This window comes from Salvelinus namaycush, chromosome 31 (assembly GCF_016432855.1).
Source record: "Salvelinus namaycush isolate Seneca chromosome 31, SaNama_1.0, whole genome shotgun sequence".
Taxonomy (NCBI): Eukaryota; Metazoa; Chordata; class Actinopteri; order Salmoniformes; family Salmonidae; genus Salvelinus; species Salvelinus namaycush.
In genome coordinates this window covers 5,880,434-5,907,346 of record NC_052337.1, presented here as the reverse complement: position 1 = coordinate 5,907,346, position 26,913 = coordinate 5,880,434, and the positions used below count along the sequence as shown (strand labels likewise).

Below are 26,913 nucleotides of genomic sequence, written 5' to 3'. Positions count from 1 at the left end.
TGGTATATCAGACAGTATACCATGGGTATGACAAAACATTTATTTTTACTGCTCTAATTGGGTTGGTAACCAGGTTATAATAGCAATAAGGCACCTCAGGGGTTTGTGATATGGCCAATATACCACGGCTAAGGTGTGTGTGTCCTAGCACTCCGTGTTGTGTCGTGCTTAAGAACAGCTCTTAGCGGTGGTATATTTGCCATATACCACACCCCCTCGGGCCTTATTGCTTAGTTATACCCCAGGACATGACCACCCACGGAGCCTAGCTTGACTTGTTTGTCTGTGGCTGAATTTTATGTAGGCTACCTGACACTACAAGCTCCACAACAAGCACTGTATGTTGCTTTGTTTAATGACTATCCGAACAGAGAACAGAGGAAGTTATACTATGGAACATTTAATACATTAAGTGGTTTCAAACCTTTTTCCTTTTTTTCCCCTTAACAAACAACAAACATCAACAAACAAAAGAGGAATAGTCACATACAAAACAGCATACATACAAACTTTTTACATGGGCAGGAATCCTACACAAACAAATCATATTCATTAATAATACTACAGGTTTTAATTAACTTTTTTTGTAATGTCCCCCCCCCCCTCCCGTCGGCTATCCGACCTGAAGATCACTGATGTCATGATTTGACCTCCGAGTACCCAGTTGTCTTAAAAGCACCATGAATGTGACCAGGGACCAACTACTGTGTGCTCAGGTCTCCTGCCACAACAACACTGTAGCAGCCCACTGAGCTAAAGCCTATGGCTATAAGCTTGGGGGGAGCTAACTCAAGTCTTCAGGTCTCAGTAGTAAGTGTATGTCACTACACTACCACTGTGAACATGCTTGATTTTCTTTGGACAAAAAAATGCAAGTCCTGCCCCATCCCCTTCCACTCCCACATACTCAGACCTCCCGAGTGGTTAAAGTAGTGATAACGGTCAACATAGATCTCTGCCCTAGCGCCAGGACGGCTTGGAGAAAACATACATGAAAGGGGAATAAATTAAAAACATATTAAAAGAGGTGCAGTCAGACCAGTAATAGTGGAGGATCGTGGACATTTCCTGTATGATGATCAGGAATGGATCAATAAGTTGATCATGCATAGGCAAATGTATCTGTGCCTCGTCTCCTTCACACAACTGAAAAATATCCTAACGCAGCCAAAAATAACAAAAATGTCATATATTTTTATTCATTTAGTGGAACAGTCACATGACAACCTAAACATAAAGTCTCAATTTCAAAGTGCAAGAAAATCAAACAGTACACAGTGCATGCCTTGAATTGTGGAGTTTCCACCACCAAGTACAGTATAAACGTGTAAAAATAGGATGCTGTTTATTAACAAATGTTTGCAAAGTCTTGAGCAATTTACTGTGGCGTACAGTAGAGTTCCTCTTGATGAGTTTAGTCAGTTTTTACACTCAGGGACAATTTTTTAAATACATTTTTTATACTTAGGGACAAATTTCATTCAGACCTGACAAAATTCCACAGAAAATAGCCTGCTGTTAGCTAACACAGCCAAGTCCAGTTCCGATCAGGTCCACTCCACCACATATCTCCCCAAGCCTCCAATGAGCAATGCGGTTGCATCAGGTTCTGTTGTCCAGTTTACTGAGGGTGTCCATTTTGGGTTGGCCCACAGTGTGGCTGTATTTCCTCTGGGATGGGATGGCAGGGAGCACCTGCACGCTCCTCAGAGGGTCTCCATTCAGCATGGGCAGGAAGGAGCACAAGGACGGGCTTTGGGGGATCCCTGGCCTCTGGGACTTGGAGGTCAGTGGCGGCGGGAGACCCCCTTGTCCCCGACCCAGGGTGTTGAGAGGCAGGGACTTGGACTTCTTCACCCCTTTAGAGACTTGGTCTGGTGGCAAGGAGACTGCAGAGGGAAAAGCTTGTAAAGTGTTTGGTGTTATGTTGGCAATCATGTCTACAAGAAGGCCAAGAATAAGCTTCTTTGCATCCTCAATTTGCTTTCTATAGTAAGAGGACGCACCTCCACCTCTCAACATTTGTACATACCTACCTGTGCACTGAATGTGACTCTGCCGCTCTGGAGGGAAACACTACAGCCACCGTCTACAGACACTGCCTCAAGACTTGACCCAGAGCGTCACAAAAGCTATGTGTAACCTCTAGTAGCACTAGGCTGGCTATACTGAAATTGTAGTGGAACATGTTGTATAGATTGCGATGCTGACAGTGATACTAAGATATGACAATACATCGCCAAGGATGTTTCCCTTACAGAATATAACATCAAGCGTTGTAGTTATAGCACAGAAAGTAAACGAATTCATGCATGCATTCAGAGCTCTGAAGTTTTCAAGGCTACATAGTCATGAAAAAAAGTACTTACACCGGTGGGTACAGTGGTCACGAATGGGGGCCAAGCAGTTCCGTGTTAGGGCAGTCTCCCTCATGTTTAACCTGTCCAGAGTTAGCAGGTGTGTATTTGGAGCTGTGGTGAAGAGAAGTACATAATGTTATTAGCATGCACTTGGATGCATACATTGTGGTGATGTAAAGCAGAAGTTACGTTCCCTTGTTGAGAAGAATCATCAAAACTCAACTGCATAGAAGTTCACACGTTTTCTCATGCGTCACTCCCTTGCTATTTTAGACAGGCAAGAAAAATGGTTAGGGCTACTGGTTTTGAATCGAAGCGGACTCAAGGTGTGAACAGTGAAGTCAAGTGTAGCTATCTACAGTATATTATCTTAGCAGGATGTGGCTTTTTTGCTAACTGCTGCTTAGCTCTGGTGAAAGGACAGTGAGATGACTCACTTGATAACTCATGAGAATGCACCACAAGTTTCTATGTTTCAGTAAGTCACACATCCCCTCTGCTAAGTTATCCTCTCCTTTTGTGAAAAACTCAACCCATCTTACCTTGTGAAATACTTACTCATCTTACCTTGTGAAATACTTAACTCATCTTACCTTGTGAAATACTTAACTCATCTCACCTTGTGAAATATTTAACTCATCTTACCTTGTGAAATACTTAACTCATCTCACCTTGTGAAATACTTAACTCATCTCACCTTGTGAAATACTTAACTCATCTTACCTTGTGAAATACCTAACTCATCTCACCTTGTGAAATACTTAACTCATCTCACCTTGTGAAATACCTAACTCATCTTACCTTGTGAAATACCTAACTCATCTTACCTTGTGAAATACCTAACTCATCTCACCTTGTGAAATACTTAACTCATCTCACCTTGTGAAATACTTACTCATCTTACCTTGTGAAATACTTAACTCATCTTACCTTGTGAAATACTTACTCATCTTACCTTGTGAAATACTTAACTCATCTCACCTTGTGAAATACTTAACTCATCTCACCTTGTGAAATACTTACTCATCTTACCTTGTGAAATACTTAACTCATCTCACCTTGTGAAATACTTAACTCATCTTACCTTGTGAAATACTTACTCATCTTACCTTGTGAAATACTTAACTCATCTTACCTTGTGAAATACTTACTCATCTTACCTTGTGAAATACTTAACTCATCTCACCTTGTGAAATACCTAACTCATCTCACCTTGTGAAATACTTACTCATCTTACCTTGTGAAATACTTACTCATCTTACCTTGTGAAATACTTACTCATCTCACCTTGTGAAATACTTACTCATCTTACCTTGTGAAATACTTAACTCATCTTACCTTGTGAAATACTTACTCATCTTACCTTGTGAAATACTTACTCATCTTACCTTGTGAAATACTTACTCATCTTACCTTGTGAAATACTTAACTCATCTTACCTTGTGAAATACTTACTCATCTTACCTTGTGAAATACTTAACTCATCTTACCTTGTGAAATACTTAACTCATCTTACCTTGTGAAATACCTAACTCATCTTACCTTGTGAAATACCTAACTCATCTCACCTTGTGAAATACTTAACTCATCTCACCTTGTGAAATACTTACTCATCTTACCTTGTGAAATACTTAACTCATCTTACCTTGTGAAATACCTAACTCATCTCACCTTGTGAAATACTTAACTCATCTTACCTTGTGAAATACCTAACTCATCTCACCTTGTGAAATACTTAACTCATCTCACCTTGTGAAATACTTAACTCATCTTACCTTGTGAAATACCTAACTCATCTCACCTTGTGAAATACTTAACTCATCTCACCTTGTGAAATACTTAACTCATCTCACCTTGTGAAATACTTAACTCATCTCACCTTGTGAAATACTTAACTCATCTCACCTTGTAAAATACTTAACTCATCTTACCTTGTGAAATATTTAACTCATCTCACCTTGTGAAATACTTACTCATCTTACCTTGTGAAATACTTACTCATCTTACCTTGTGAAATACTTAACTCATCTTACCTTGTGAAATACTTACTCATCTTACCTTGTGAAATACTTAACTCATCTTACCTTGTGAAATACTTAACTCATCTTACCTTGTGAAATACCTAACTCATCTTACCTTGTGAAATACCTAACTCATCTCACCTTGTGAAATACTTAACTCATCTCACCTTGTGAAATACTTAACTCATCTCACCTTGTAAAATACTTAACTCATCTTACCTTGTGAAATACTTAACTCATCTCACCTTGTAAAATACTTAACTCATCTTACCTTGTGAAATACCTAACTCATCTCACCTTGTGAAATACTTAACTCATCTCACCTTGTAAAATACTTAACTCATCTTACCTTGTGAAATACTTACTCATCTTACCTTGTGAAATACTTACTCATCTTACCTTGTGAAATACTTAACTCATCTCACCTTGTGAAATACTTAACTCATCTCACCTTGTGAAATACTTACTCATCTTACCTTGTGAAATACTTAACTCATCTTACCTTGTGAAATACTTACTCATCTTACCTTGTGAAATACTTACTCATCTTACCTTGTGAAATACTCAACCCGTCCTACCTTGTGAAATACTTAACTCATCTCACCTTGTGAAAAACTCAAGTAATAATACCTTGTTCATTCTTCTGTATGTATGGGGCTTGGTGTGGGCAGAGGACATCAGTAGGTCCATAAGTCTCATGGTACAGTTTGTCCAACAGCCTTTCTGTTGGGGGTGATATCCAGGATTTGTGGGCCAAAATGGACTGATTGGACTCAGTCTTCCAGGAATGACTAACCAACGCTTGTCCCTTCGGCCTGCTGTCAAATAAGTCATGCTCACTCTTGCTTTTCTGAGAGCGGTGTGCAAAGTGGTTGACCATCGGCCTCGTGGCTTGACTCTGCTCCACAGCACTCTGGGAGATGGCCAACAAAGACGTGCCCAGATTGATGGGCGGAAGACTTTGCGTCCGTATAGGAGGCAGTCCCTTGTAGTCCTTCGCCGTCCGGATGTCGAGTGGATTGAGTTTCTGCGCTGCTTCGACCGAAGGCCGTTTCCTGACTTTGGAGCGTTCGTTTTCAAGCTCCTTGGCCGAAGAGGAGTCAGCCAGACAATCGAACATGGTGATGATGTCATCCACCTCTGAGGTCTCCTCCCTCAGGTGTCCGTCGCGGCCCAGCTCTCTTTGGCGGGCCGTGTAGTGCTCCTTCCTCTTGCAGGAGAAGATCTGGTTGAGCATGCGGAACTTGCCCTCCTTCTTCTGGGACGGATCACTCCCCTGAGAAGACAGCTGGGATGGGTCACTCCCCTGAGAAGACAGCTGGGATGGATCACTCCCCTGAGAAGACAGCTGGGATGGATCACTGCCCTGGGAAGGCAGCTGGGATGGATCACTGCCCTGAGAAGGCAGCTGGGATGGATCACTGCCCTGAGAAGACAGCTGGGATGGATCACTGCCCTGAGAAGGCAGCTGGGATGGATCACTGCCCTGAGAAGACAGCTGGGATGGATCACTGCCCTGAGAAGGCAGCTGGGATGGATCACTGCCCTGAGAAGACAGCTGGGATGGATCACTGCCCTGAGAAGACAGCTGGGATGGATCACTGCCCACAGAAGACAGCTGGGATGGATCACTGCCCTGAGAAGACAGCTGGGATGGATCACTGCCCTGGGAAGGCAGCTTTCTGGCTGAATTGGATCTGTAGGCAATCAATCAATGAGAGCATGGAGTCTTATTCACAACTCTGGTTTAAAATGGATGGTAGGCATTTTCTTTTCCAAGAGATTTTTGGCTTTACTAATCTGCAAATAATCGACATGTCCGACTGCACACAGAATTATTGCATGGCCATTTCCACTTGTAATTAATGGAAACTACACACACACACACACACACACACACACACACACACACACACACACACACACACACACACACACACACACACACACACACACACACACACACACACACACACACACACACACACACACACACACACACACACACGGAATGCAGCGTTATTCAACCTGTTGTCAGCTGAGAGGAGCTTGATGCAGGCAGTGTGGCCACAGTACATTGCATATGTGAGCGGTGTGTTCTCGTTGATATCCCTGGGCCCCGTCTCCACCCCTAGTTGCAGTAAGGCCTGGACACAGTCCTCCTTCCCCGCTGCTGCCGCCCAATGAAGAGGGGTTCTGGAGGATGAACAGATCTTATTCTATACACTGGATCAGCAAGTCGATGAATTTACCAACCAGTAATGGGAAATTCCACGGTAACAGAATGACGGCACAAACAGCACAAACCAAATTTTGCATCTGCACTGTTCTTCAAGTAAATGCATTTTTGCTAAATGTTCAGTGGAAATTGTTAAAAGTAGTCCTTGTGTATGGAGATTTATGGTTTGTTTAACTTTACAATCAATGTTTTTTGTTTGACAAACAGAGACTGGAAACATAGACTGGTGGCATGCAATTTCAAAGAAAACAATGTGCTGCCATTTTTGTTACCGTTCGTCCACATCCAGGGCCTGCAGGTTGGTCTCGGCAAAGCGCGCCAACTCATAGAGGATGTCGCTGTATCCAGCGGCAGCGGCGATGTGCACGCAGGTCTTGCCGTTTTCGTCGTCGTAGTTGATGACCGAGGAGCCCAGGCGGTGCTCCAGGATGAGAGAACACATGAATCTGCTGCCACTCTGCCAGAGAGTTAGAGAGAGAGAGAGAGAGAGAAAGAGAAAGAGAGAGAAAGAGAGAGGCAGAGGCAGAGGCAGAGGCAGAGGCAGAGGCAGAGGCAGAGGCAGAGGCAGAGAGAAGAATGATTAGAACAGCAGGGTTTTAAATCCATTGAATACGACTGTGTTAGCTGCAGGGAGCTAAGGCAAGTCTTCAGGTCTCAGTCAAGGTTACTCATCAACGCAAGCATGGTTCACTGAACCACCTCTGTTTCATACAAAGGCCGGATTTGCACTCAGAACAAAAAATCGAATGACTTATGTGTGTAATGAAGATATGAATTGGTTTCTTTAATGCAACAGGGCAGGGGAAGTTACAGTAGATGTGTGCTGACTGAGGAATAGGTCCCCGCAGTCCATTTTAATCTTATTCATTGTGATCAAAAAGGCAAAACTCATCCTAGATCAGCACTTCAACTTTGAGACACTTGATATATACAGCCTCTGACCATCACTGCTATGAATAATTGCAGTGACAGTAACAACCTAATTATGTGGCAAATTGACAAAGCTGACTAAGACAACTCTGGCCACATAATAGAATATGTTGCAGTGTTCTGTCCCACCAGACAGACTTCTTCATTTCAGACTATTTTGGGATTCACATGTTACAATATGGGCCAGGTGGCGGCACTAGTATCCTCAATGGGAAACAAATGACATAAAACAGAACTAATGCATTGTCACGCCCTGGCCTTAGTATTCTTTGTTTTCTTAATTATTTTAGTTAGGTCAGGGTGTGACATGGGGAATGTATGTGTTTTTTGTAGTGTCTAGGGTGGTTGTAAGGTTTAGGGGGTTTATTAGAGTAGTTGGGTTTATGTTTAGTATAGTAGTCTAGCTGTGTCTATGGTTGAGTGTAGGTATCTAGGAAAGTCTATGGTTGCCTGAATTGGGTCTCAATTAGAGACAGCTGGTTATTGTTGTCTCTGATTGGGAGCCATATTTAAGGCAACCATAGGCTTTAGCTGTTTGTGGGGAATTGTCTATGTCGAAGTGTTTTGTGTCAGCACTTATTTTTGTATAGCTTCACGGTCGTCTGTTTTGTTGGTTTGTTTTGTTGTTTCCTTCTTTAAATAAAAAGAAGATGTACTTTCCACGCGCTGCGCCTTGGTCCTCTCTCAGTCCCTTTGACGCTCGTGACATGCATGATCACTGCATGGTTGCTCAGATGTGTGAGTCTAGAAGTGGATTTATCTTCAATGCATAGTATGTAATGCACATGTACCTGCAAGCTTTCAAATCTACTCGTGTAGAAGCTTTAGAACTAAAATATGTAGTGTAAAAGCTTTCAGCCAATGTGGTTTCATATATGGCGGATTATTGCAAACCTCGAATGAAGCCAGAAATAATTAACAGACAGTTGCGAAACTAAAACGGTCAACAAATAAATAAATAGTGACCAGCAAAAGTATTAGGACAGTGACACCTTCTTTGTATAATTTTGAAATGATACCATGACTATGAGGTTAAAGTGCAGACTGTCAGCTTTAATTTGAGGGTATTTTCATCCATATCGGGTGAACCGTTTAGAAATTACACCACTTTTTGTTAAGTCCTCCATTTTATGGGACCAAGTATTGGGACAAATTCACTTCTGCAAATTCACTTGCATGTGTATTAAAATAGTCCAAAATGTAGTATTTGGTCCCATATTCCTAACACACAATAATTACATCCAGCTTGGGACTCTACAAACTTGTTGGATGCATTTGCTGTTTGTTTTGGTTGTGTTTCAGATTATTTTGTAAATAAGAATAGAATGTTACTTAACACTTCTACATTATTGTGGATGCTACCATGATTATGGATAGTCCTGAATGAATCTTGAATAATGATGAGTGAGAAAGTTACAGAGTCATAAATATCATACCCCCCAAAAAATGCTAACCTCCCCTGTTATTGTAATGGTGAGAGGTTAGCATGTCTTTGGGCTATGATATAAAATGCTAACCTCCCCTGTTATTGTAATGGTGAGAGGTTAGCATGTCTTGGGTATGATTTTTGTGCGTCTGTAACTTTCTACATACTACATTTAGCAGACGCCCTTTTCTAGAGCAACTTACAGTTAGTAAGGCATGCTCAAATGACAATCTCCATTGAAATAAGGCTTCATCTGTGTCTGGGAATCTGGCCCCTTAAAGGCCTTGTTCAAATCCCACAGTGGCAGTAAGTTTTCCCCTTTCTGCACTGCCCAATGGAGGGCTGTCTCCTACCTGCACTGCCCAATGGAGGGCTGTCTCCTACCTGCACTGCCCAATGGAGGGCTGTCTCCTACCTGCACTGCCCAATGGAGGGCTGTCTCCTACCTGCACTGCCCAATGGAGGGCTGTCTCCTACCTGCACTGCCCAATGGAGGGCTGTGTCCTACCTGCACTGCTCAATGGAGGGCTGTCTTCTACCTGCACTGCCCAATGGAGGGCTGTCTCTTACCTGCACTGCCCAATGGAGGGCTGTCTCCTACCTGCACTGCCCAATGGAGGGCTGTCTCTTACCTGCACTGCCCAATGGAGGGCTGTCTTGAAGTCCTTGTCCACGAGTGTGGGATCCGCCCCTTTCTGCAGGAGAGCCTGCACATGCTCAGGACGGTTGTGGAAAGATGCCCAATGAAGAGCAGTCATGCCCTACAGAGAACCAATGAGAATTGGTCGCAATGCAAACTAGACATAGCTTTCTAGAACACTGAATGTAGCATCATCTTAGTTTATCACTCCTTATAAGTTTTACCTGAACACATCAACTTAAAACTAGGGCCTGGGCCTTTACCTTGTCAGGTGGTCAGAAAAACTCAAGGCCCTACTTATGGTACATAAGTGTGTAGATGGTAATTCATTCTCCATATTTAGGTCATTCATCATGCTTTCCCTCTCAGAGCTAGTAGACTGCCATTACATCAGGGAGAGGCTCTTTTTATATTATTCGCCATCCTGTCCCATGCCAGTACTGTGTATTCCCAGGTTACTATGGTATCACTGTTCAGTTTTCATACCTCGTTGTCTTGGTGGTTGATTTCACACGCAGTCGATTGCTGCAGCAGGACTGCCATGAGTCTGCAAATCAAATCAAAGTTTGTGTTGCCAAAACCTGTTCAACGTGTATCAAGAGTAATGGTGCAGGTTTGATATTGACTACATTGCAGTCGGACTGCACAGAATCACAGATCTACACATCACCATAGCAACCAACCCAAATAGTATTCATTATGTGATCAAGAATATAGATTCTGCGCCTCGCCTTCAAACTGATCCTCTGAAACATGCTGTTATTCCGCACTAACTGATCCCCTGAAACATGCTGTTATTCCGCACTAACTGATCCCCTGAAACATGCTGTTATTCTGCACTAACTGATCCTCTGAAACAGGCTGTTATTCTGCACTAACTGATCCCCTGAAACATGCTGTTATTCCGCACTAACTGATCCCCTGAAACATGCTGTTATTCTGCACTAACTGATCCTCTGAAACATACTGTTATTCTGCACTAACTGATCCTCTGAAACATGCTGTTATAATGCACTAACTGATCCCCTGAAACATGCTGTTATTCTGCACTAACTGATCCTCTGAAACATGTTGTTATTCTGCACTAACTGATCCCCTGAAACATGCTGTTATTCTGCGCTAACTGATCCTCTGAAACATGCTGTTATTCCGCACTAACTGATCCCCTGAAACATGCTGTTATTCTGCACTAACTGATCCCCTGAAACATGCTGTTATTCTGCACTAACTGATCCTCTGAAACATGCTGTTATTCTGCACTAACTGATCCCCTGAAACATGCTGTTATTCCGCACTAACTGATCCCCTGAAACATGCTGTTATTCTGCACTAACTGATCCTCTGAAACATACTGTTATTCTGCACTAACTGATCCTCTGAAACATGCTGTTATAATGCACTAACTGATCCCCTGAAACATGCTGTTATTCTGCACTAACTGATCCTCTGAAACATGCTGTTATTCTGCACTAACTGATCCCCTGAAACATGCTGTTATTCTGCACTAACTGATCCTCTGAAACATGCTGTTATTCCGCACTAACTGATCCCCTGAAACATGCTGTTATTCTGCACTAACTGATCCCCTGAAACATGCTGTTATTCTGCACTAACTGATCCTCTGAAACATGCTGTTATAATGCACTAACTGATCCCCTGAAACATGCTGTTATTCCGCACTAACTGATCCCCTGAAACATGCTGTTATTCTGCACTAACTGATCCTCTGAAACATACTGTTATTCTGCACTAACTGATCCTCTGAAACATGCTGTTATAATGCACTAACTGATCCCCTGAAACATGCTGTTATTCTGCACTAACTGATCCCCTGAAACATACTGTTATTCTGCACTAACTGATCCCCTGAAACATGCTGTTATTCTGCACTAACTGATCCCCTGAAACATGCTGTTATTCTGCACTAACTGATCCTCTGAAACATGCTGTTATTCTGCACTAACTGGCTCACATGGGGGGATTGCAAACATGGTACTAATAGGAGTGTCCAAATGCTACAGACTTATATTTTGTGGTTCAGTCTCGGCTGTGGAGTTGAGGGTAAGTTACTAAGCTACACCTCTGCAATTCAACGAATTCAACGAGAAACCCCTCCTTTACTGTTATCAAGTCCGGCAGCTAATAGCTTTGCCAGATGGCTTGGGAGAGAAAGGAAGCAGGAAGAGAGAAAGTGCCTCTGTTGTTGTTGTCGACCAGATGCAGCACTGGGCTGCTGAATCCAAATCGACAGACCCTGTCTTCCCACATTCAGAGAGAGTGAGCGAGATAAGGGAGGGAGGGAGAGAGAGAGAGATGGAGAGAGGGAGGGAGAGAGAGAGAAAGAGGGAGGGAGGGAGGGAGGGAAAGAGAGAGTGGGGGGAGGGAGAGAAAGAGAGAGAGAGAGAGAGAGAGAGAGAGAGTGGGGGGAGGGAGTGAGAGAAAGAGAGAGAGAGAGAGGGAGGGAGGGAGGGAGGGAGGGGGGAGGGAAAGAGAGAGAGTGGGAGGGAGGGAGAGAAAGAGAGAAAGAGGGAGGGAGGGAGGGAGGGAAAGAGAGAGTGGGGGAAGGGAGTGAGAGAAAGAGAGAGAAAGCGAGAGTGGGGGGAGGGAGTGAGAGAAAGAGAGAGAGAGAGAGAGGGAGGGAGAGAAAGAGAGAGAGAGAGAGGGGGAGGGAGAGAGAGAGAGAGAGAGAGAGAGAGAGAGAGAGAGAGAGAGAGAGAGAGAGAGAGTGGGGGGAGGGAGAGAAAGAGAGAGAGAGAGAGAGAGAGAGAGAGAGAGAGAGAGAGAGAGAGGGAGGGAGGGAGGGAGGGAGGGAGGGAGGGAGGGAGGGGGGAGGGAAAGAGAGAGAGTGGGAGGGATGGAGGGCGGAAGAAAGAGAGAGAGAGAGAGGGAGGGAGAGAAAGAGAGAGAGGGAGAGAAACCACTGGAGCAGCTGCTGCTGCCTTAGCATATCAAGCAAAGGTCTGTGGTCGCTATGGGGACTGCACACACATACACACACCCTGGTAAACCAGGCTTTCCTGTTCCAGTAAATAAGCTACTTAACTTGCAGCAGTCACTGAGCCATTAGCCTTCTTTTATGTATACAACATGTTCAGTGTAACATGGAGACGGAGTGCTTATTGATACCGTCTGTGGGTAATTTTACAGAGGTGGGCTTTCTATTTCCTGAACTGGATGCTTGCTAACGCACTTGTTGTTCAGCATATATTATGCCATTATGCCTATGACTCATTTCTCCAATGGTTTCTTCTAACACCATTGTTTTCAATGCCTACAGATGTAGGATCTTAATTTGATCTGAGATCTATTGTTGCTGAGAATTTTCCTGCAAAGTAGGAAATACAAACTTGTAGTGTATTTGAGTTTTTAATAGGATTCTAAAGTTTGTAATTTCCACTTTAACATTTCTGACTTGATTTTCCCTAACGAAAAATGTACCTACCTTTCCCTAACGAAAAATGTCCATTAATTATAATCCACATAATAATTCACATTTCCTGTTGCTGCAGGATCATTTTCCTGCTGTAACAAACTGGATTAAATTAAGATCATACATCTGTACTCTATAGTCAGTATAATAGCTACACATTAAACATGTATTAAATGAATTATTTGCTAATGCTCTCACTTGAGGTCGATCTCAGCGGTCGCTGCGTGAAGAGGCAGGCGACCGTTTTTATCGGGGATGTTCTGCTTGGCTCCATTTCGCAGCAAACACACGCAGCCTTCGAGCCACCCCTTCAAAAGACAAAAAAAAATAGAGGTTATCAAGTCACTTCTGTTTTTTTACGACAGAAACATATAATGTTGCTTTTTGAAAGTGTGGCTCAAAGACAGTGCACAAAGGATTTCGTTTTAAGAAGAAAACAATTGTTTCTGACAATGCACTCTGTAAAAGCTTCAACAACTTGGATGGTTGTTGTTCAGTACAGTTTAGACTCTGACCTCACAGGAAATGAACCATACTCCTGACTATTAGGACGGCAAACATAGGTTCCCGCTTCCAATACCTTGAAAATACATCCTTCCCTTTTAATTAATCAATCACTGATGTGACTGGATTGCTTTCACTAGTCAACTGTGTCATGTTAGATTGTGTACGGAGGAAAAGAGGAAAGAAGAGAGGCCTTTTCAAAGCATTGAAACGGGGCCCCAATGTAAAGTTCTCTACCGATATGTCAGCTGCTGAACAACCATATGTATTTGAGGCCGGAGATGAGATTGGAATGTCAGTATAATCAGTTTTGGACACAGAATTAAATAAAACACTTGCTATATCTATATAATAATAATAATAACAATTAAACATGTCACTTTACAATTATTGTAGAAACTTAACAAAAAATAGGAATCAAAACAAAACGAATGAGCGAGCAGGTGTTGTGTTGTGTGTTGTGTTGTGTGTTGTGTGTTGTGTGTTGTGTTGTGTGTTGTGTTGTGTGTTGTGTTGTGTGTTGTGTTGTGTTGTGTGTTGTGTTGTGTGTTCTGTTGTGTGTTGTGTGTTGTGTTTTGTGTGTGTTGTGTTGTGTGTTGTGTGTTGTGTTGTGTGTTGTGTTGTGTGTTGTGTTGTGTGTTGTGTGTTGTGTTGTGTGTTGTGTTGTGTGTTGTGTGTTGTGTGTTGTGTGTTGTGTGTTGTGTTGTGTTGTGTTGTGTGTTGTGTTGTGTTGTGTGTTGTGTGTTGTGTTGTGTGTTGTGTTTTGTGTGTTGTGTGTTGTGTTGTGTGTTCTGTTGTGTGTTGTGTGTTGTGTGTTGTGTGTTGTGTTGTGTGTTGTGTTGTGTGTTGTGTTGTGTTGTGTGTTGTGTGTTGTGTTTTGTGTGTTGTGTGTTGTGTGTTCTGTTGTGTGTTGTGTTGTGTGTTGTGTTGTGTTGTGTGTTGTGTTGTGTTGTGTTGTGTGTTGTGTGTTGTGTTGTGTGTTCTGTTGTGTGTTGTGTTGTGTGTTGTGTGTTGTGTTGTGTGTTCTGTTGTGTGTTGTGTGTTGTGTTGTGTGTTGTGTTGTGTGTTCTGTTGTGTGTTGTGTGTTGTGTGTTGTGTGTTGTGTTGTGTGTTGTGTTGTGTGTTCTGTTGTGTGTTGTGTGTTGTGTTGTGTGTTGTGTGTTGTGTTTTGTGTGTTGTGTGTTGTGTGTTGTACGGTACCAGATATGTCGCTAGGGAGAGCGAAGTCCTTCCACAGGCATCCTGGGTATTGATGGAGGTACCCATCTTCAGCAGGAGTTTCACCGTGTCCACCTGCCTCCCCGACACCGCATGCATCAAAGGGGTGGAGCCTACAGCCGGAGAACATGGGATGGATGGCACATCAAACATATAGGTGCAGTCTTAAAACTAACTTCCTCTCCTTGACTCCTGTCCTTTATCAGTAGTGATGTGGACTGCATCCCAATTCTCCACCCTTCTCCAAAAGTGTACACTGGCACATTTTCTCTCATGGATTTAATAATGGTGGAAAGTCTGAACTCACTTCAGGCAATACCTGATGGTGTAATTACTTACACCAATCACATGTTTAAAAAAAAAGTGGTATCTGTCAATGAAGGATGGGACACAATGGAAAGAGGCCAGATTACTAGAGCTACTGAAACCAGGATCCCAGAACAAGGCTCTATAGCCATGCTGTACTGTACATCAAGAAGACAGTTCTGATTCTGATGACTAAGAGATATCTGTTTCATTTGAAGCAATGTCTCCTTCTTTAGTTAATAAGATCAGCTGTCAACATCCTACTGCATGACAGATGATCAGTGGGCCGTTGGGAGCTTGTCACTAGTACACTTTGACATACTTTAGCCAAGTGAACTAATGTAACAGTATAACTTTAAACCGTCCCCTCGCCCCGACACGGGCGCGAACCAGGGACCTTCTGCACACATCAACAACGGTCGCCCACGAAGCATCGTTACCCATCGCTCCACAAAGGCCGCGGCCCTTGCAGAGCAAGGGGCAACACTACTAATAGGTTTCAGAGCAAGTGACGTAACTGATTGAAACGCTACTAGCGCGTACCCGCTAACTAGCTAGCCATTTCACATCCGTTACACTAATACAACTAATATACAGTAACATATATATAAAGGCTTCATAAGCACTACATACAGGCTTCATAAGCACTACATACAGGCTTCATAAGTACTACAGTACATACAGGCTTCATAAGCACTTCAAACAACTTTTTCCAAATGGAGGTTGGAGGATTCACGGATATCCTGCTTATTCCACCTTGATTCCAGGAATCTTCCAACCATGATTTCTGGAAAAGCAGGGATTTTGGTAAAGTTACCCGAGTTTTCCAACCCTAGCAGTTCATACCTTCACCATCACAGTACTCCAAAATGGAGGGATCTTCCCGTATGGTTGCTGTTAATGTGTTGACGTCCCCATTGGCGGCTGCTTGGTAAACAACGTTAAGATCCACTTCTTCAGCAGAATCTATAGGAGCCAGGGATACAAATACAGTGTGGCTATACATATATCAATGTGGTTATACAGTAAATATATCAATGTGGTTATATATATCAATGTGGTTATACAGTAAATATATCAATGTGGTTATACAGTACATATATCAATGTGGTTATACAGTAAATATATCAATGTGGTTATATATATCAATGTGGTTATACAGTAAATATATCAATGTGGTTATACAGTACATATATCAATGTGGTTATACAGTAAATATATCAATGTGGTTATATATATCAATGTGGTTATACAGTAAATATATCAATGTGGTTATATATATCAATTTGGTTATACAGTAAATATATCAATGTGGTCACATATATCAATGTGGTTATACAGTAAATATATCAATGTGGTCACATATATCAATGTGATTATACAGTAAATATATCAATGTGGTCACATATATCAATGTGATTATACAGTACATATATCAATGTGGTTATACAGTAAATATATCAATGTGGTCACATATATCAATGTGATTATACAGTAAATATATCAATGTGATTATACAGTAAATATATCAATGTTGTTATACAGTAAATATATCAATGTGATTATACAGTAAATATATCAATGTGGTTATACAGTAAATATATCAATGTGATTATACAGTAAATATATCAATGTGATTATACAGTAAATATATCAACGTGGTCACATATATCAATGTGATTATACAGTAAATATATCAATGTGGTTATACAGTAAATATATCAATGTGGTCACATATATCAATGTGATTATACAGTAAATATATCAATGTGATTATACAGTAAATATATCAATGTTGTTATACAGTAAATATATCAATGTGATTATACAGTAAATATATCAATGTGGTTATACAGTAAATATATCAATGTGATTATACAGTAAATATATCAATGTGATTATACAGTAAATATATCAATGTGGTTATACAGTAAATATATCAATGTGGTTATACAGTAAATATATCAATGTGATTATACAGTAAATATATCAATGTGGTTAAACAGTAAATATATCAATGTGGTTATACAGTAAATATATCAATGTGGTTAAACAGTAAATATATCAATGTGGTCACATATGTCAATGTGGTTATACAGTAAATATATCAATGTGGTTATACAGTAAATATATCAATGTGGTTATACAGTAAATATATCAATGTGGTTATATAGTACATATATCAATGTGGTTATACAGTAAATATATCAATGTGGTTATACAGTAAATATATCAATGTGGTCACATATGTCAATGTGGTTATACAGTAAATATATCAATGTGGTTATACAGTACATATATCAATGTGGTTATACAGTAGATATGTCAATGTGGTTATACAGTACATATATCAATGTGGTTATACAGTAAATATATCAATGTGGTCACATATGTCAATGTGGTTATACAGTAAATATATCAATGTGGTTATACAGTAAATATATCAATGTGGTTATATATATCAATGTGGTTATACAGTAGATATATCAATGTGGTTATACAGTAGATATATCAATGTGGTTATACAGTAAATATATCAATGTGGTTATACAGTAAATATATCAATGTGGTCACATATATCAATGTGGTTATACAGTAAATATATCAATGTGGTTATACAGTAAATATATCAATGTGGTCACATATGTCAATGTGGTTATACAGTAAATATATCAATGTGGTCACATATGTCAATGTGATTATACAGTACATATATCAATGTGGTTATACAGTAAATATATCAACGTGGTCACATATATCAATGTGATTATACAGTAAATATATCAATGTGGTTATACAGTACATATATCAATGTGGTTATATAGTACATATATCAATGTGGTTATATAGTACATATATCAATGTGGTTATACAGTAAATATATAAATGTGGTTAAACAGTACATATATCAATGTGGTTATATATATCAATCTCGTTATACAGTAAATATATCAATGTGGTTATACAGTAAATATATCAATGTGGTTATACAGTACATATATCAATGTGGTTATATAGTAAATATATCAATGTGGTTATACAGTAAATATATAAATGTGATTATACAGTACATATATAAATGTGGTTATACAGTAAATATTGTAACGTTCGTCTTGTGGTGATTGAACGGACCAAGGCGCAGCGGGTGATGAATACATACTGAATTTATTTACAACAAGACGAAAACACTAACGAACACTAGAACAAACTACAAAACAATAAACGAAGTCAACAGACTTGAAACAAATGAACTTACATATAGACGAAGAACGCACGAACAGGAACAGACTACCTAAAACGAACGAACAAACGAAACAGTCCCATGTGGAATATACTGACACAGGAACAATCACCCACAAACAAACAGTGAGAACAACCTACCTTAATATGGCTCTCAATCAGAGGAAACGACACACACCTGCCTCTAATTGAGAACCATACCAGGCAAACCATTAACCCAACATAGAAAACACATAACATAGACTACCCACCCCAACTCACGCCCTGACCAATTAAACACATACAAAACAGGTCAGGAACGTGACAGAACCCCCCCCTCAAGGTGCGAACTCCGGGCGCACCCCTAAAACTCAAGGGGAGGGTCTGGGTGGGCATCTGTCCGCGGTGGCGGCTCCGGCGGTGGACGAGGACACCACTCCACCACTGTCTTTGTCCCCCTCCTTAGCGTCCTTTGAGTGGCGACCCTCGCCCCCGACCATGGTCCAGGAACCTTCACCAACGCCCCTCTAAAATAGAGGAGACAACTCAGGACAGAGAGGTAGCTCAGGACAAAGAGGTAGCGCAGGACAAAGAGGTAGCTCAGGACAGAGGGACAACTCAGGACGAATGGCAGCTCCGGACTGAATGGCAGCTCCGGACTGAATGGCCGCTCCGGACTGAATGGCCGCTCCGGACTGAGTGGCCGCTCCGGACTGGGTGGCAGCTCCGGACTGGGTGGCAGCTCCGGACTGGGTGGCAGCTCCGGACTGGGTGGCAGCTCCGGACTGGGTGGCAGCTCATGACTGGGTGGCAGCTCATGACTGGGTGGCAGCTCATGACTGTAGGGCAGCTCATGACTGGAGGGCAGCTCATGACTGGAGGGCAGCTCATGACTGGAGGGCAGCTCATGACTGGAGGGCAGCTCATGACTGGAGGGCAGCTCATGACTGGAGGGCAGCTCCTGACTGGCTGGCGGCTCTGGCAGCTCCTGACTGGCTGGCGGCTCTGGCAGCTCCTGACTGGCTGGCGTCTCTGGCAGCTCCTGACTGGCTTGCGTCTCTGGCAGCTCCTGACTGGCTGGCGGCTCTGGCAGCTCCTGATTGGCTGGCGGCTCTGGCAGCTCCTGACTGGCTGGCGGCTCTGGCAGCTCCTGACTGACGGACGGCTCTAGCGGCTCCTGACTGACGGACGGCTCTAATGGCTCGGGACAGACGGGCGGCTCTAATGGCTCGTGGCAGACGGATGACTCAGATGGCGCTGGGCAGACAGATGGCTCAGATGGCGCTAGGCAGACAGATGGCTCAGACGGCGCTGGGCAGACAGATGGCTCAGACGGCGCTGGGCAGACGGATGGCTCAGATGGCGCTGGGCAGACGGATGGCTCAGATGGCGCTGGGCAGACGGATGGCTCAGATGGCGCTGGGCAGACGGATGGCTCAGACGGCGCTGGGCAGACGAGCAGTGCAGGCGGCGTTGAGCAGACGAGCAGCGCAGGCAGTTCAGACGGCGCTGGGCAGACGAGCAGTGCAGGCGGCGTTGAGCAGACGAGCAGTGCAGGCAGTTCAGACGGCACTGGGCAGGCAGGCAGCTCTGACCCGCTGAGGCGCACAGTAGGCCTGGTGCGTGGTGCCGGAACTGGTGGTACCGGACTGGAGACACGCACCTCAAGGCTAGTGCGGGGAGCAGGAACAGGGCACACTGGACTCTCGATGCGCACTATAGGCCTGGTGCGTGGTACCGGCACTGGTGGTACCGGGCTGAGGGCACGCACCTCAGGGGGAGTGCGGGGACAAGGAACAGTGCGTACAGGGCTCTCAGGACGCACAGGAGGCTTGGTGCGTGGTGCCGGAACTGGAGGCACTGGGCTGGAGACACGCACCACAGGGAGAGTGCGTGGAGGAGGAACAGGGCTCTGGAGACGCACTGGAAGCCTGGTGCGTGGTGTAGGCACTGGTGGTACTGGGCTGGGGCCACGCACCATAAGGCGAGTGCGGGGTGCTGGAACTGGAGGTACCGGGCTGGGGGGGGGAGGTGGCGCCGGATATACCGGACCGTGCAGGCGTACTGGCTCCCTTGAGCACTGAGCCTGCCCAACCTTACCTGGTTGAATGCTCCCCGTAGCCCGTCCAGTGCGGGGAGGTGGAATAACCCGCACTGGGCTGTGTTGGCGAACCGGGGACACCATGCGTAAGGCTGGTGCCATGTACACCGGCCCGAGGAGACGTACTGGAGGCCAGATATGTAGAGCCGGCTTCATGGCACTTGGCTCAATGCTCAATCTAGCCCGGCTAGTGCGGGGAGGTGGAATAACCCGCACCGGGCTATGAACACGTACAGGAGACACCATGCGCTCTACTGCGTAACACGGTGTCTGCCCGTACTCTCGCTCTCCACAGTAAGCATGGGAAGTGGGCGCAGGTTTCCTACCTGCCCTCGCCACACTACCCTTTAGCCCCCCCCCCCCCAAGAAATTTTTGGGTGAGCCTCTCGGGCTTCCAGCCGCTCTGCCTTGCTAGCGCCTCATAATGCCGCCTCTCCGCTTTAGATGCCTCCAGCTCCGCTTTTGGGCGGCGACACTCCTCTGGCTCTGCCCAGGGTCCTTCTCCGTCCAGAATCTCCTCCCATGTCCATTCCTCCTTGAACCACTGCTGCTGTCGCTGTTGCCCGTTAACCCGCTGCTTGATCCGGGTTTGGTGGGTGATTCTGTAACGTCCGTCTTGTGGTGATTGAACGGACCAAGGCGCAGCGGGTGATGAATACATACTGAATTTATTTACAACAAGACGAAAACACTAACGAACACTAGAACAAACTACAAAACAATAAACGAAGTCAACAGACTTGAAACAAATGAACTTACATATAGACGAAGAACGCACGAACAGGAACAGACTACCTAAAACGAACGAACAAACGAAACAGTCCCATGTGGAATACACTGACACAGGAACAATCACCCACAAACAAACAGTGAGAACAACCTACCTTAATATGGCTCTCAATCAGAGGAAACGACACACACCTGCCTCTAATTGAGAACCATACCAGGCAAACCATTAACCCAACATAGAAAACACATAACATAGACTACCCACCCCAACTCACGCCCTGACCAATTAAACACATACAAAACAACAGAAAACAGGTCAGGAACGTGACAAATATATCAATGTGGTTATACAGTAAATATATCAATGTGGTTATACAGTAAATATATCAATGTGGTTAAACAGTACATATATAAATGTGGTTATACAGTAAATATATCAATGTGGTTATACAGTAAATATATAAATGTGGTTATACAGTAAATATATCAATGTGGTCACATATATCAATGTGGTTATACAGTAAATATATCAATGTGGTCACATATATCAATGTGGTTATACAGTAAATATATCAATGTGGTTATACAGTAAATATATCAATGTGGTCACATATATCAATGTGGTTATACAGTAAATATATCAATGTGGTTATATATATCAATGTGGTTATACAGTAAATATATCAATGTGGTTATATATCAATGTGGTTATACAGTAAATATATCAATGTGGTTATACAGTAAATATATCAATGTGTTTCTACAGTACATATATCAATGTGGATATACATACATCAATGTCAATATAATATTTTGTATGAATAGATGGAGTGTGCTCAATTTGGATTATATACTGTAAGTCGTGGAATAACTCATGCAAGAAACGCAAAAATATTGACTAATGTATAGAATGTGATGCAGTATATGAATGGATGTAGACCATTGGGAAGAAACCCTCAACACAGCCATTTTGAGGACTGTTGAATTTGGAATGTGTATTTGTTTACATAGTGTTGTGCACATTGGAAGTTGAGGATGTATGCTCTTCATAAGGACCAGTAGATCTAGACCTGTAGGTGCATGTAAACTTTATAGGAACTTTACACGCTTAGACAAAAAAGGGTTCTTCGTTTGTCCCCAAAGGATAACCTTTTTTGGTTCCAGGTAGAACCCTTTGGTGGTGAAAAAGGTTCTACTTAGAACCTTTTAGTGGTAAACGGTTCCACGTAGAATCTTGTATTGGTGAAAGGGTTCCACTAAGGGGAAAATTATGGTTCTAGGTAGCACCATCTTTTCTAAGTGCCATGTCATGGACATGGCTGATAGGTGAGGCAGGACATCCCTCCGTTAATATATTGAGGGAACCTTTCTTTTCTCATTGATTGATTAAGAGGGAATATATTATGCAATCCATCAAATCATTACATTGAGGTGAGAGTCAGTCCGGGAAATCCACTGACATGACACAATCTGGCACAATCTGGCTCAACCTCCACAACCTCCACAACCTCCACAACACAACCCCAACCACAACACCACCACAACCTCTCCGCAACACCACCACAACCTCTCCGCAACACCACCACAACCTCTCCACAACACCACCACAACCTCTCCACAACACCACCACAACCTCTCCACAACACCACCACAACCTCTCCACAACACCACCACAACCCCAACCACAACACCACCACAACCTCTCCGCAACACCACCACAACCTCTCCGCAACACCACCACAACCTCTCCACAACACCACCACAACCTCTCCACAACACCACCACAACCTCTCCACAACACCACCACAACCTCTCCACAACACCACCACAACCTCTCCACAACACCACCACAACCTCCACAACACAGGACCATGGAGGGGAGGACGGCTCATAATAATGGTTGGAATGGAGTGAATGGAATGGTATAAAACACAAAAACCATGTGTTTGATGAGTTGGATACCGTTCCATTTATTCCGTTCCAGCCATTACTATGAGCCTGTCCTCCCCAAATAAGGTGCCACCAACCTAATGTGCTCCGCAACACAACCACAACCTCCGCAACACAACCACAACCTCCGCAACACAACCACAACCTCCGCAACACAACCACAACCTCCGCAACACAACCACAACATCCGCAACACAACCACAACACAACCACAACCTCCGCAACACAACCACAACCTCCGCAACACAACCACAACCCCCGCAACACAACCACAACCTCCGCAACACAACCACAACACCCGCAACACAACCACACCACAACCACAACCACACCACAACCACAACCACAACCACACCACAACCACAACCACAACCACACCACACCACAACCACACCACAACCACACCACACCACAACCACAACCTCCGCAACACAACCACAACATCCGCAACACAACCACACCACACCACAACATCCGCAACACAACCACAACATCCGCAACACAACCACAACATCCGCAACACAACCACAACATCCGCAACACAACCACAACATCCGCAACACAACCACAACCTCTGCAACACAACCACAACATCCGCAACACAACCACAACACAACCACAACCTCCGCAACACAACCACAACCTCCGCAACACAACCACAACATCCGCAACACAACCACAACACAACCACAACACAACCACAACACAACCACAACCACAACCTCCGCAACACAACCACACCACAACCACAACCTCCGCAACACAACCACAACACAACCACAACATCCGCAACACAACCACAACATCCGCAACCCAACCACAACATCCGCAACACAACCACACCACAACATCCGCAACACAACCACAACCTCCGCAACACAACCACAACACAACCACAACACAACCACAACACAACCACAACATCCGCAACACAACCACAACCTCCGCAACACAACCACAACCTCCGCAACACAACCACAACCTCCGCAACACAACCACAACCTCCGCAACACAACCACAACCTCCGCAACACAACCACACCACAACCACAACATCCGCAACACATCCGCAACACAACCACAACACAACCACAACCTCCGCAACACAACCACAACACAACCACAACCTCCGCAACACAACCACACCATAGTTATTGTGAATGGGGTTGCAGTACCTAGTTATTGTGAATGGGATTGCAGTACCTAGTTATTGTGAATGGGATTGCAGTACCTAGTTATTGTGAATGGGAATGCAGTACCTAGTTATTGTGAATGGGATTGCAGTACCTAGTTATTGTGAATGGGAATGCAGTACCTAGTTATTGTGAATGGGATTGCAGTACCTAGTTATTGTGAATGGGAATGCAGTACCTCTCGCTGCAAGATTTCCTCTAAACCGTGGTGTATTCAATGTAGAATCCACTTAGAGGGTTAAAAAAGGGTTTTCCACATAGAGGTATAAAACCTTTTCATTTAAGACCACACTTTATGGATAAGGTCCCTTCACACTAGATCCCTTCACACTAGAACCCTACACACTAGATCCCTTCACACTAGATCCCTACACACTAGATCCCTACACACTAGATCCCCACACGTTAGATCCCTTCACACTCGATCCCTACACACTAGATCCCTACACACTAGATCCCTACACACTAGATCCCTACACGCTAGATCTTGTTAGCTAGTCATCCCACACAACAGCCATAAACCCAGCATCTACTCATCATGATGCCAAAACCAAGTAGAGAGAACACAGCATTTCCATGGCAACAGCGGCAGCGACATCGCTCCCAATCTCCCTCTCCCTCTCTCTCGCTCTCTCTCTCTCTCCCCTGTTCCAGTTCCTCTTCCTTATTGTGATATGTAACATCCAACACTGGTTGCCTGCTTGCTTACCTTTCTGCTGGTCAAACACAGATGAGGCGCTGAACTCCATGGTCAAACTAAAACATCACCATCTGTCCAAAATCAACACCGAGAGAGACTAGAAAGGCACATCAGCCTCTGTTGAAAACCTCCCTTACACTGTAGCCCAAGACATCGCTCATCTACTTCTCCTCCTCCTCTTCCCCCTCTTCTCTCACGTCTTCTACTGCCTTGAAGAGGGTTACATGACCAATATAAATCCTCATCCATCCATCACAGGAAAGAAGAGAGGAGAGAGAAGAATTCCCCCAAGACAGTCTTGTGTTGTCAATTACAGATCTTTGAGAAGGAGATTCCCCCTGTTTCTCGTTTCTTTTCCCCACTGAGGAGCGAGGGATAAACGGAAGGAGGGATGGAGAAATCAATCTTCCATTGTCAGACAGCATAGAGCAGAGTGGAGGTAAGTTGGAGGCTACAGCAGCAGCTTGCCTAGCCAGGCGATGGAGGGAGAGAGATGTACAGTATGAATGAAAAGATTCACGACTGGAGTCTCACTGAGCATGTGCAAGACAGAGAGTCAAAATGCAGCCTGCCGGTGGTGACTGGGGATGTTTTCATTGTGGAGTCACAGCCAGCCAGCCAGCCAGCCAGCCAGCCACACACCTACCCAGGCTGCATTAGTATGCACCTGAACCACACGACCCCCTTCGAGAGGCTATTTTAAGGCCTCTATTCAGAGGCAGAGTGCTTGGCGTCTGCCAGTTGACAGACGCTAAGCACCAGGAAGTGTCCTTTGATAATGTTGTGTATACTAGATACTCACTGGATTTAAAAGAGCAGTTGGTATTGACAGAATGAAAAGGGGATCAAATAAAATAAAATGTTATCAGTCGGTTACACACATATTTTACAGATGTTATCGCAGGTGCAGCGAAATGTTTATGTTTCTAGCTCCAACGGTGCAGTAATACCTAACAATACAAAAACAATACGCACAAATCCCCAAAATTGAAAGAACTTAAGAAATATCAGAAAGATCGACATCCGAGTCCGGGAGAAGTGAAAAGAAAGGGAAAATACATTTTCAATGTTTATTTTTTTCAAGTTGAAAAGCTTCTCTCAGCCAATCCTCTTTAGGCAGCATAGAGAATGCAACATTTTTTGGGGGCGGAAATATTCATGATTTTCTATGTTGTCACGTTCCTGACCTGTTTTCTGTTAGTTTTGTATGTGTTAGTTGGTCAGGACGTGAGTTTGGGTGGGCAGTCTATGTTTTGTGTTTCTATGTTGGTTTAATGGGTACCTGATATGGTTCTCAATTAGAGGCAGGTGGTTTTCATCTCCTCTGATTGAGAATCATATTAAGGTAGGTGGTGTCACATTGTTTGTTTGTGGGTGGTTGTCTCCTGTGTCAGTGTCTGTGTATGTTACGCCACACGGGACTGTTTCGGTTTGTTTGTTTGTTTGTTTGTTTGTTTGTTTGTTTGTTTGTTTGTTTGTTTGTTCGTTCGGTTTGTTTGTTCGTTCGTTCGGTTTATGTAGTCTGTTCCTGTTTCATGCGTTCTTCGTGTATATGTAAGTTCGTTAGTTCAGGTCTGTCTACGTGCGTTTGTTATTTTGTAATTATCAAGTGTATTTCGTGTCAGTGTTCGTCTTGTCAAATAAATCATTATGTATTCATCACCCGCTGCGCCTTGGTCCACTCTCTCACCGAAAGACGACAGTTACAGAACCACCCACCAACAAAGGATCAAGCAGCGGTGTAACGGGAGAGAGAGACAGCGCACGAAGGAGGAATGGACATGGGAGGATGTTTTGAACGGCAAGGGTTGCTACACATGGGAGGAGATCCTGGCTGGAAAGGATCGCTGGAGGCAGCTCGGAGAGCGGAGGAAACCGGAGAGAGGAACCGGCGTTATGAGGGGACGCGTCTAGCACGGAAGCCAGTGAGTAAACCCCAAAAATTTCT

General features: G+C 43.7%; 1 protein-coding gene across 1 annotated transcript; it reads right to left on the bottom strand.

Annotated features, from left to right (window-relative positions):
* Positions 1–1,384: 1,384 nt before the first annotated feature.
* ankrd55 (ankyrin repeat domain 55) lies at positions 1,385–25,014 on the bottom strand. Its single transcript, XM_038971278.1, has 11 exons — positions 24,975–25,014; positions 15,921–16,040; positions 14,751–14,881; positions 13,245–13,354; positions 10,103–10,163; positions 9,609–9,737; positions 6,893–7,077; positions 6,410–6,577; positions 5,012–5,682; positions 2,370–2,471; positions 1,385–1,889 (listed from the first exon to the last, which is right to left on the bottom strand). The coding sequence occupies exons 1-11, from the start codon at positions 25,012–25,014 to the stop codon at positions 1,603–1,605; spliced, it is 2,004 nt and encodes a 667-aa protein (XP_038827206.1). The 3' UTR covers positions 1,385–1,602.
* Between the last annotated feature and the right edge of the window lie 1,899 nt (positions 25,015–26,913).

Bases quoted from the DNA above. Each gene is read 5' to 3' on its own strand.
- ankrd55 (XM_038971278.1), bottom strand. From the start codon at position 25,014: ATGGAGTTCAGCGCCTCATCTGTGTTTGACCAGCAGAAAG. The intron at 7,078-9,608 runs GTAAGAGACAGC...ACTCTCTGGCAG, and splicing joins CCCTCCATTGGGCAGTGCAG to AGTGGCAGCAGATTCATGTG. The intron at 6,578-6,892 runs GTAACAAAAATG...TTCATCCTCCAG, and splicing joins GCCCTGGATGTGGACGAACG to AACCCCTCTTCATTGGGCGG.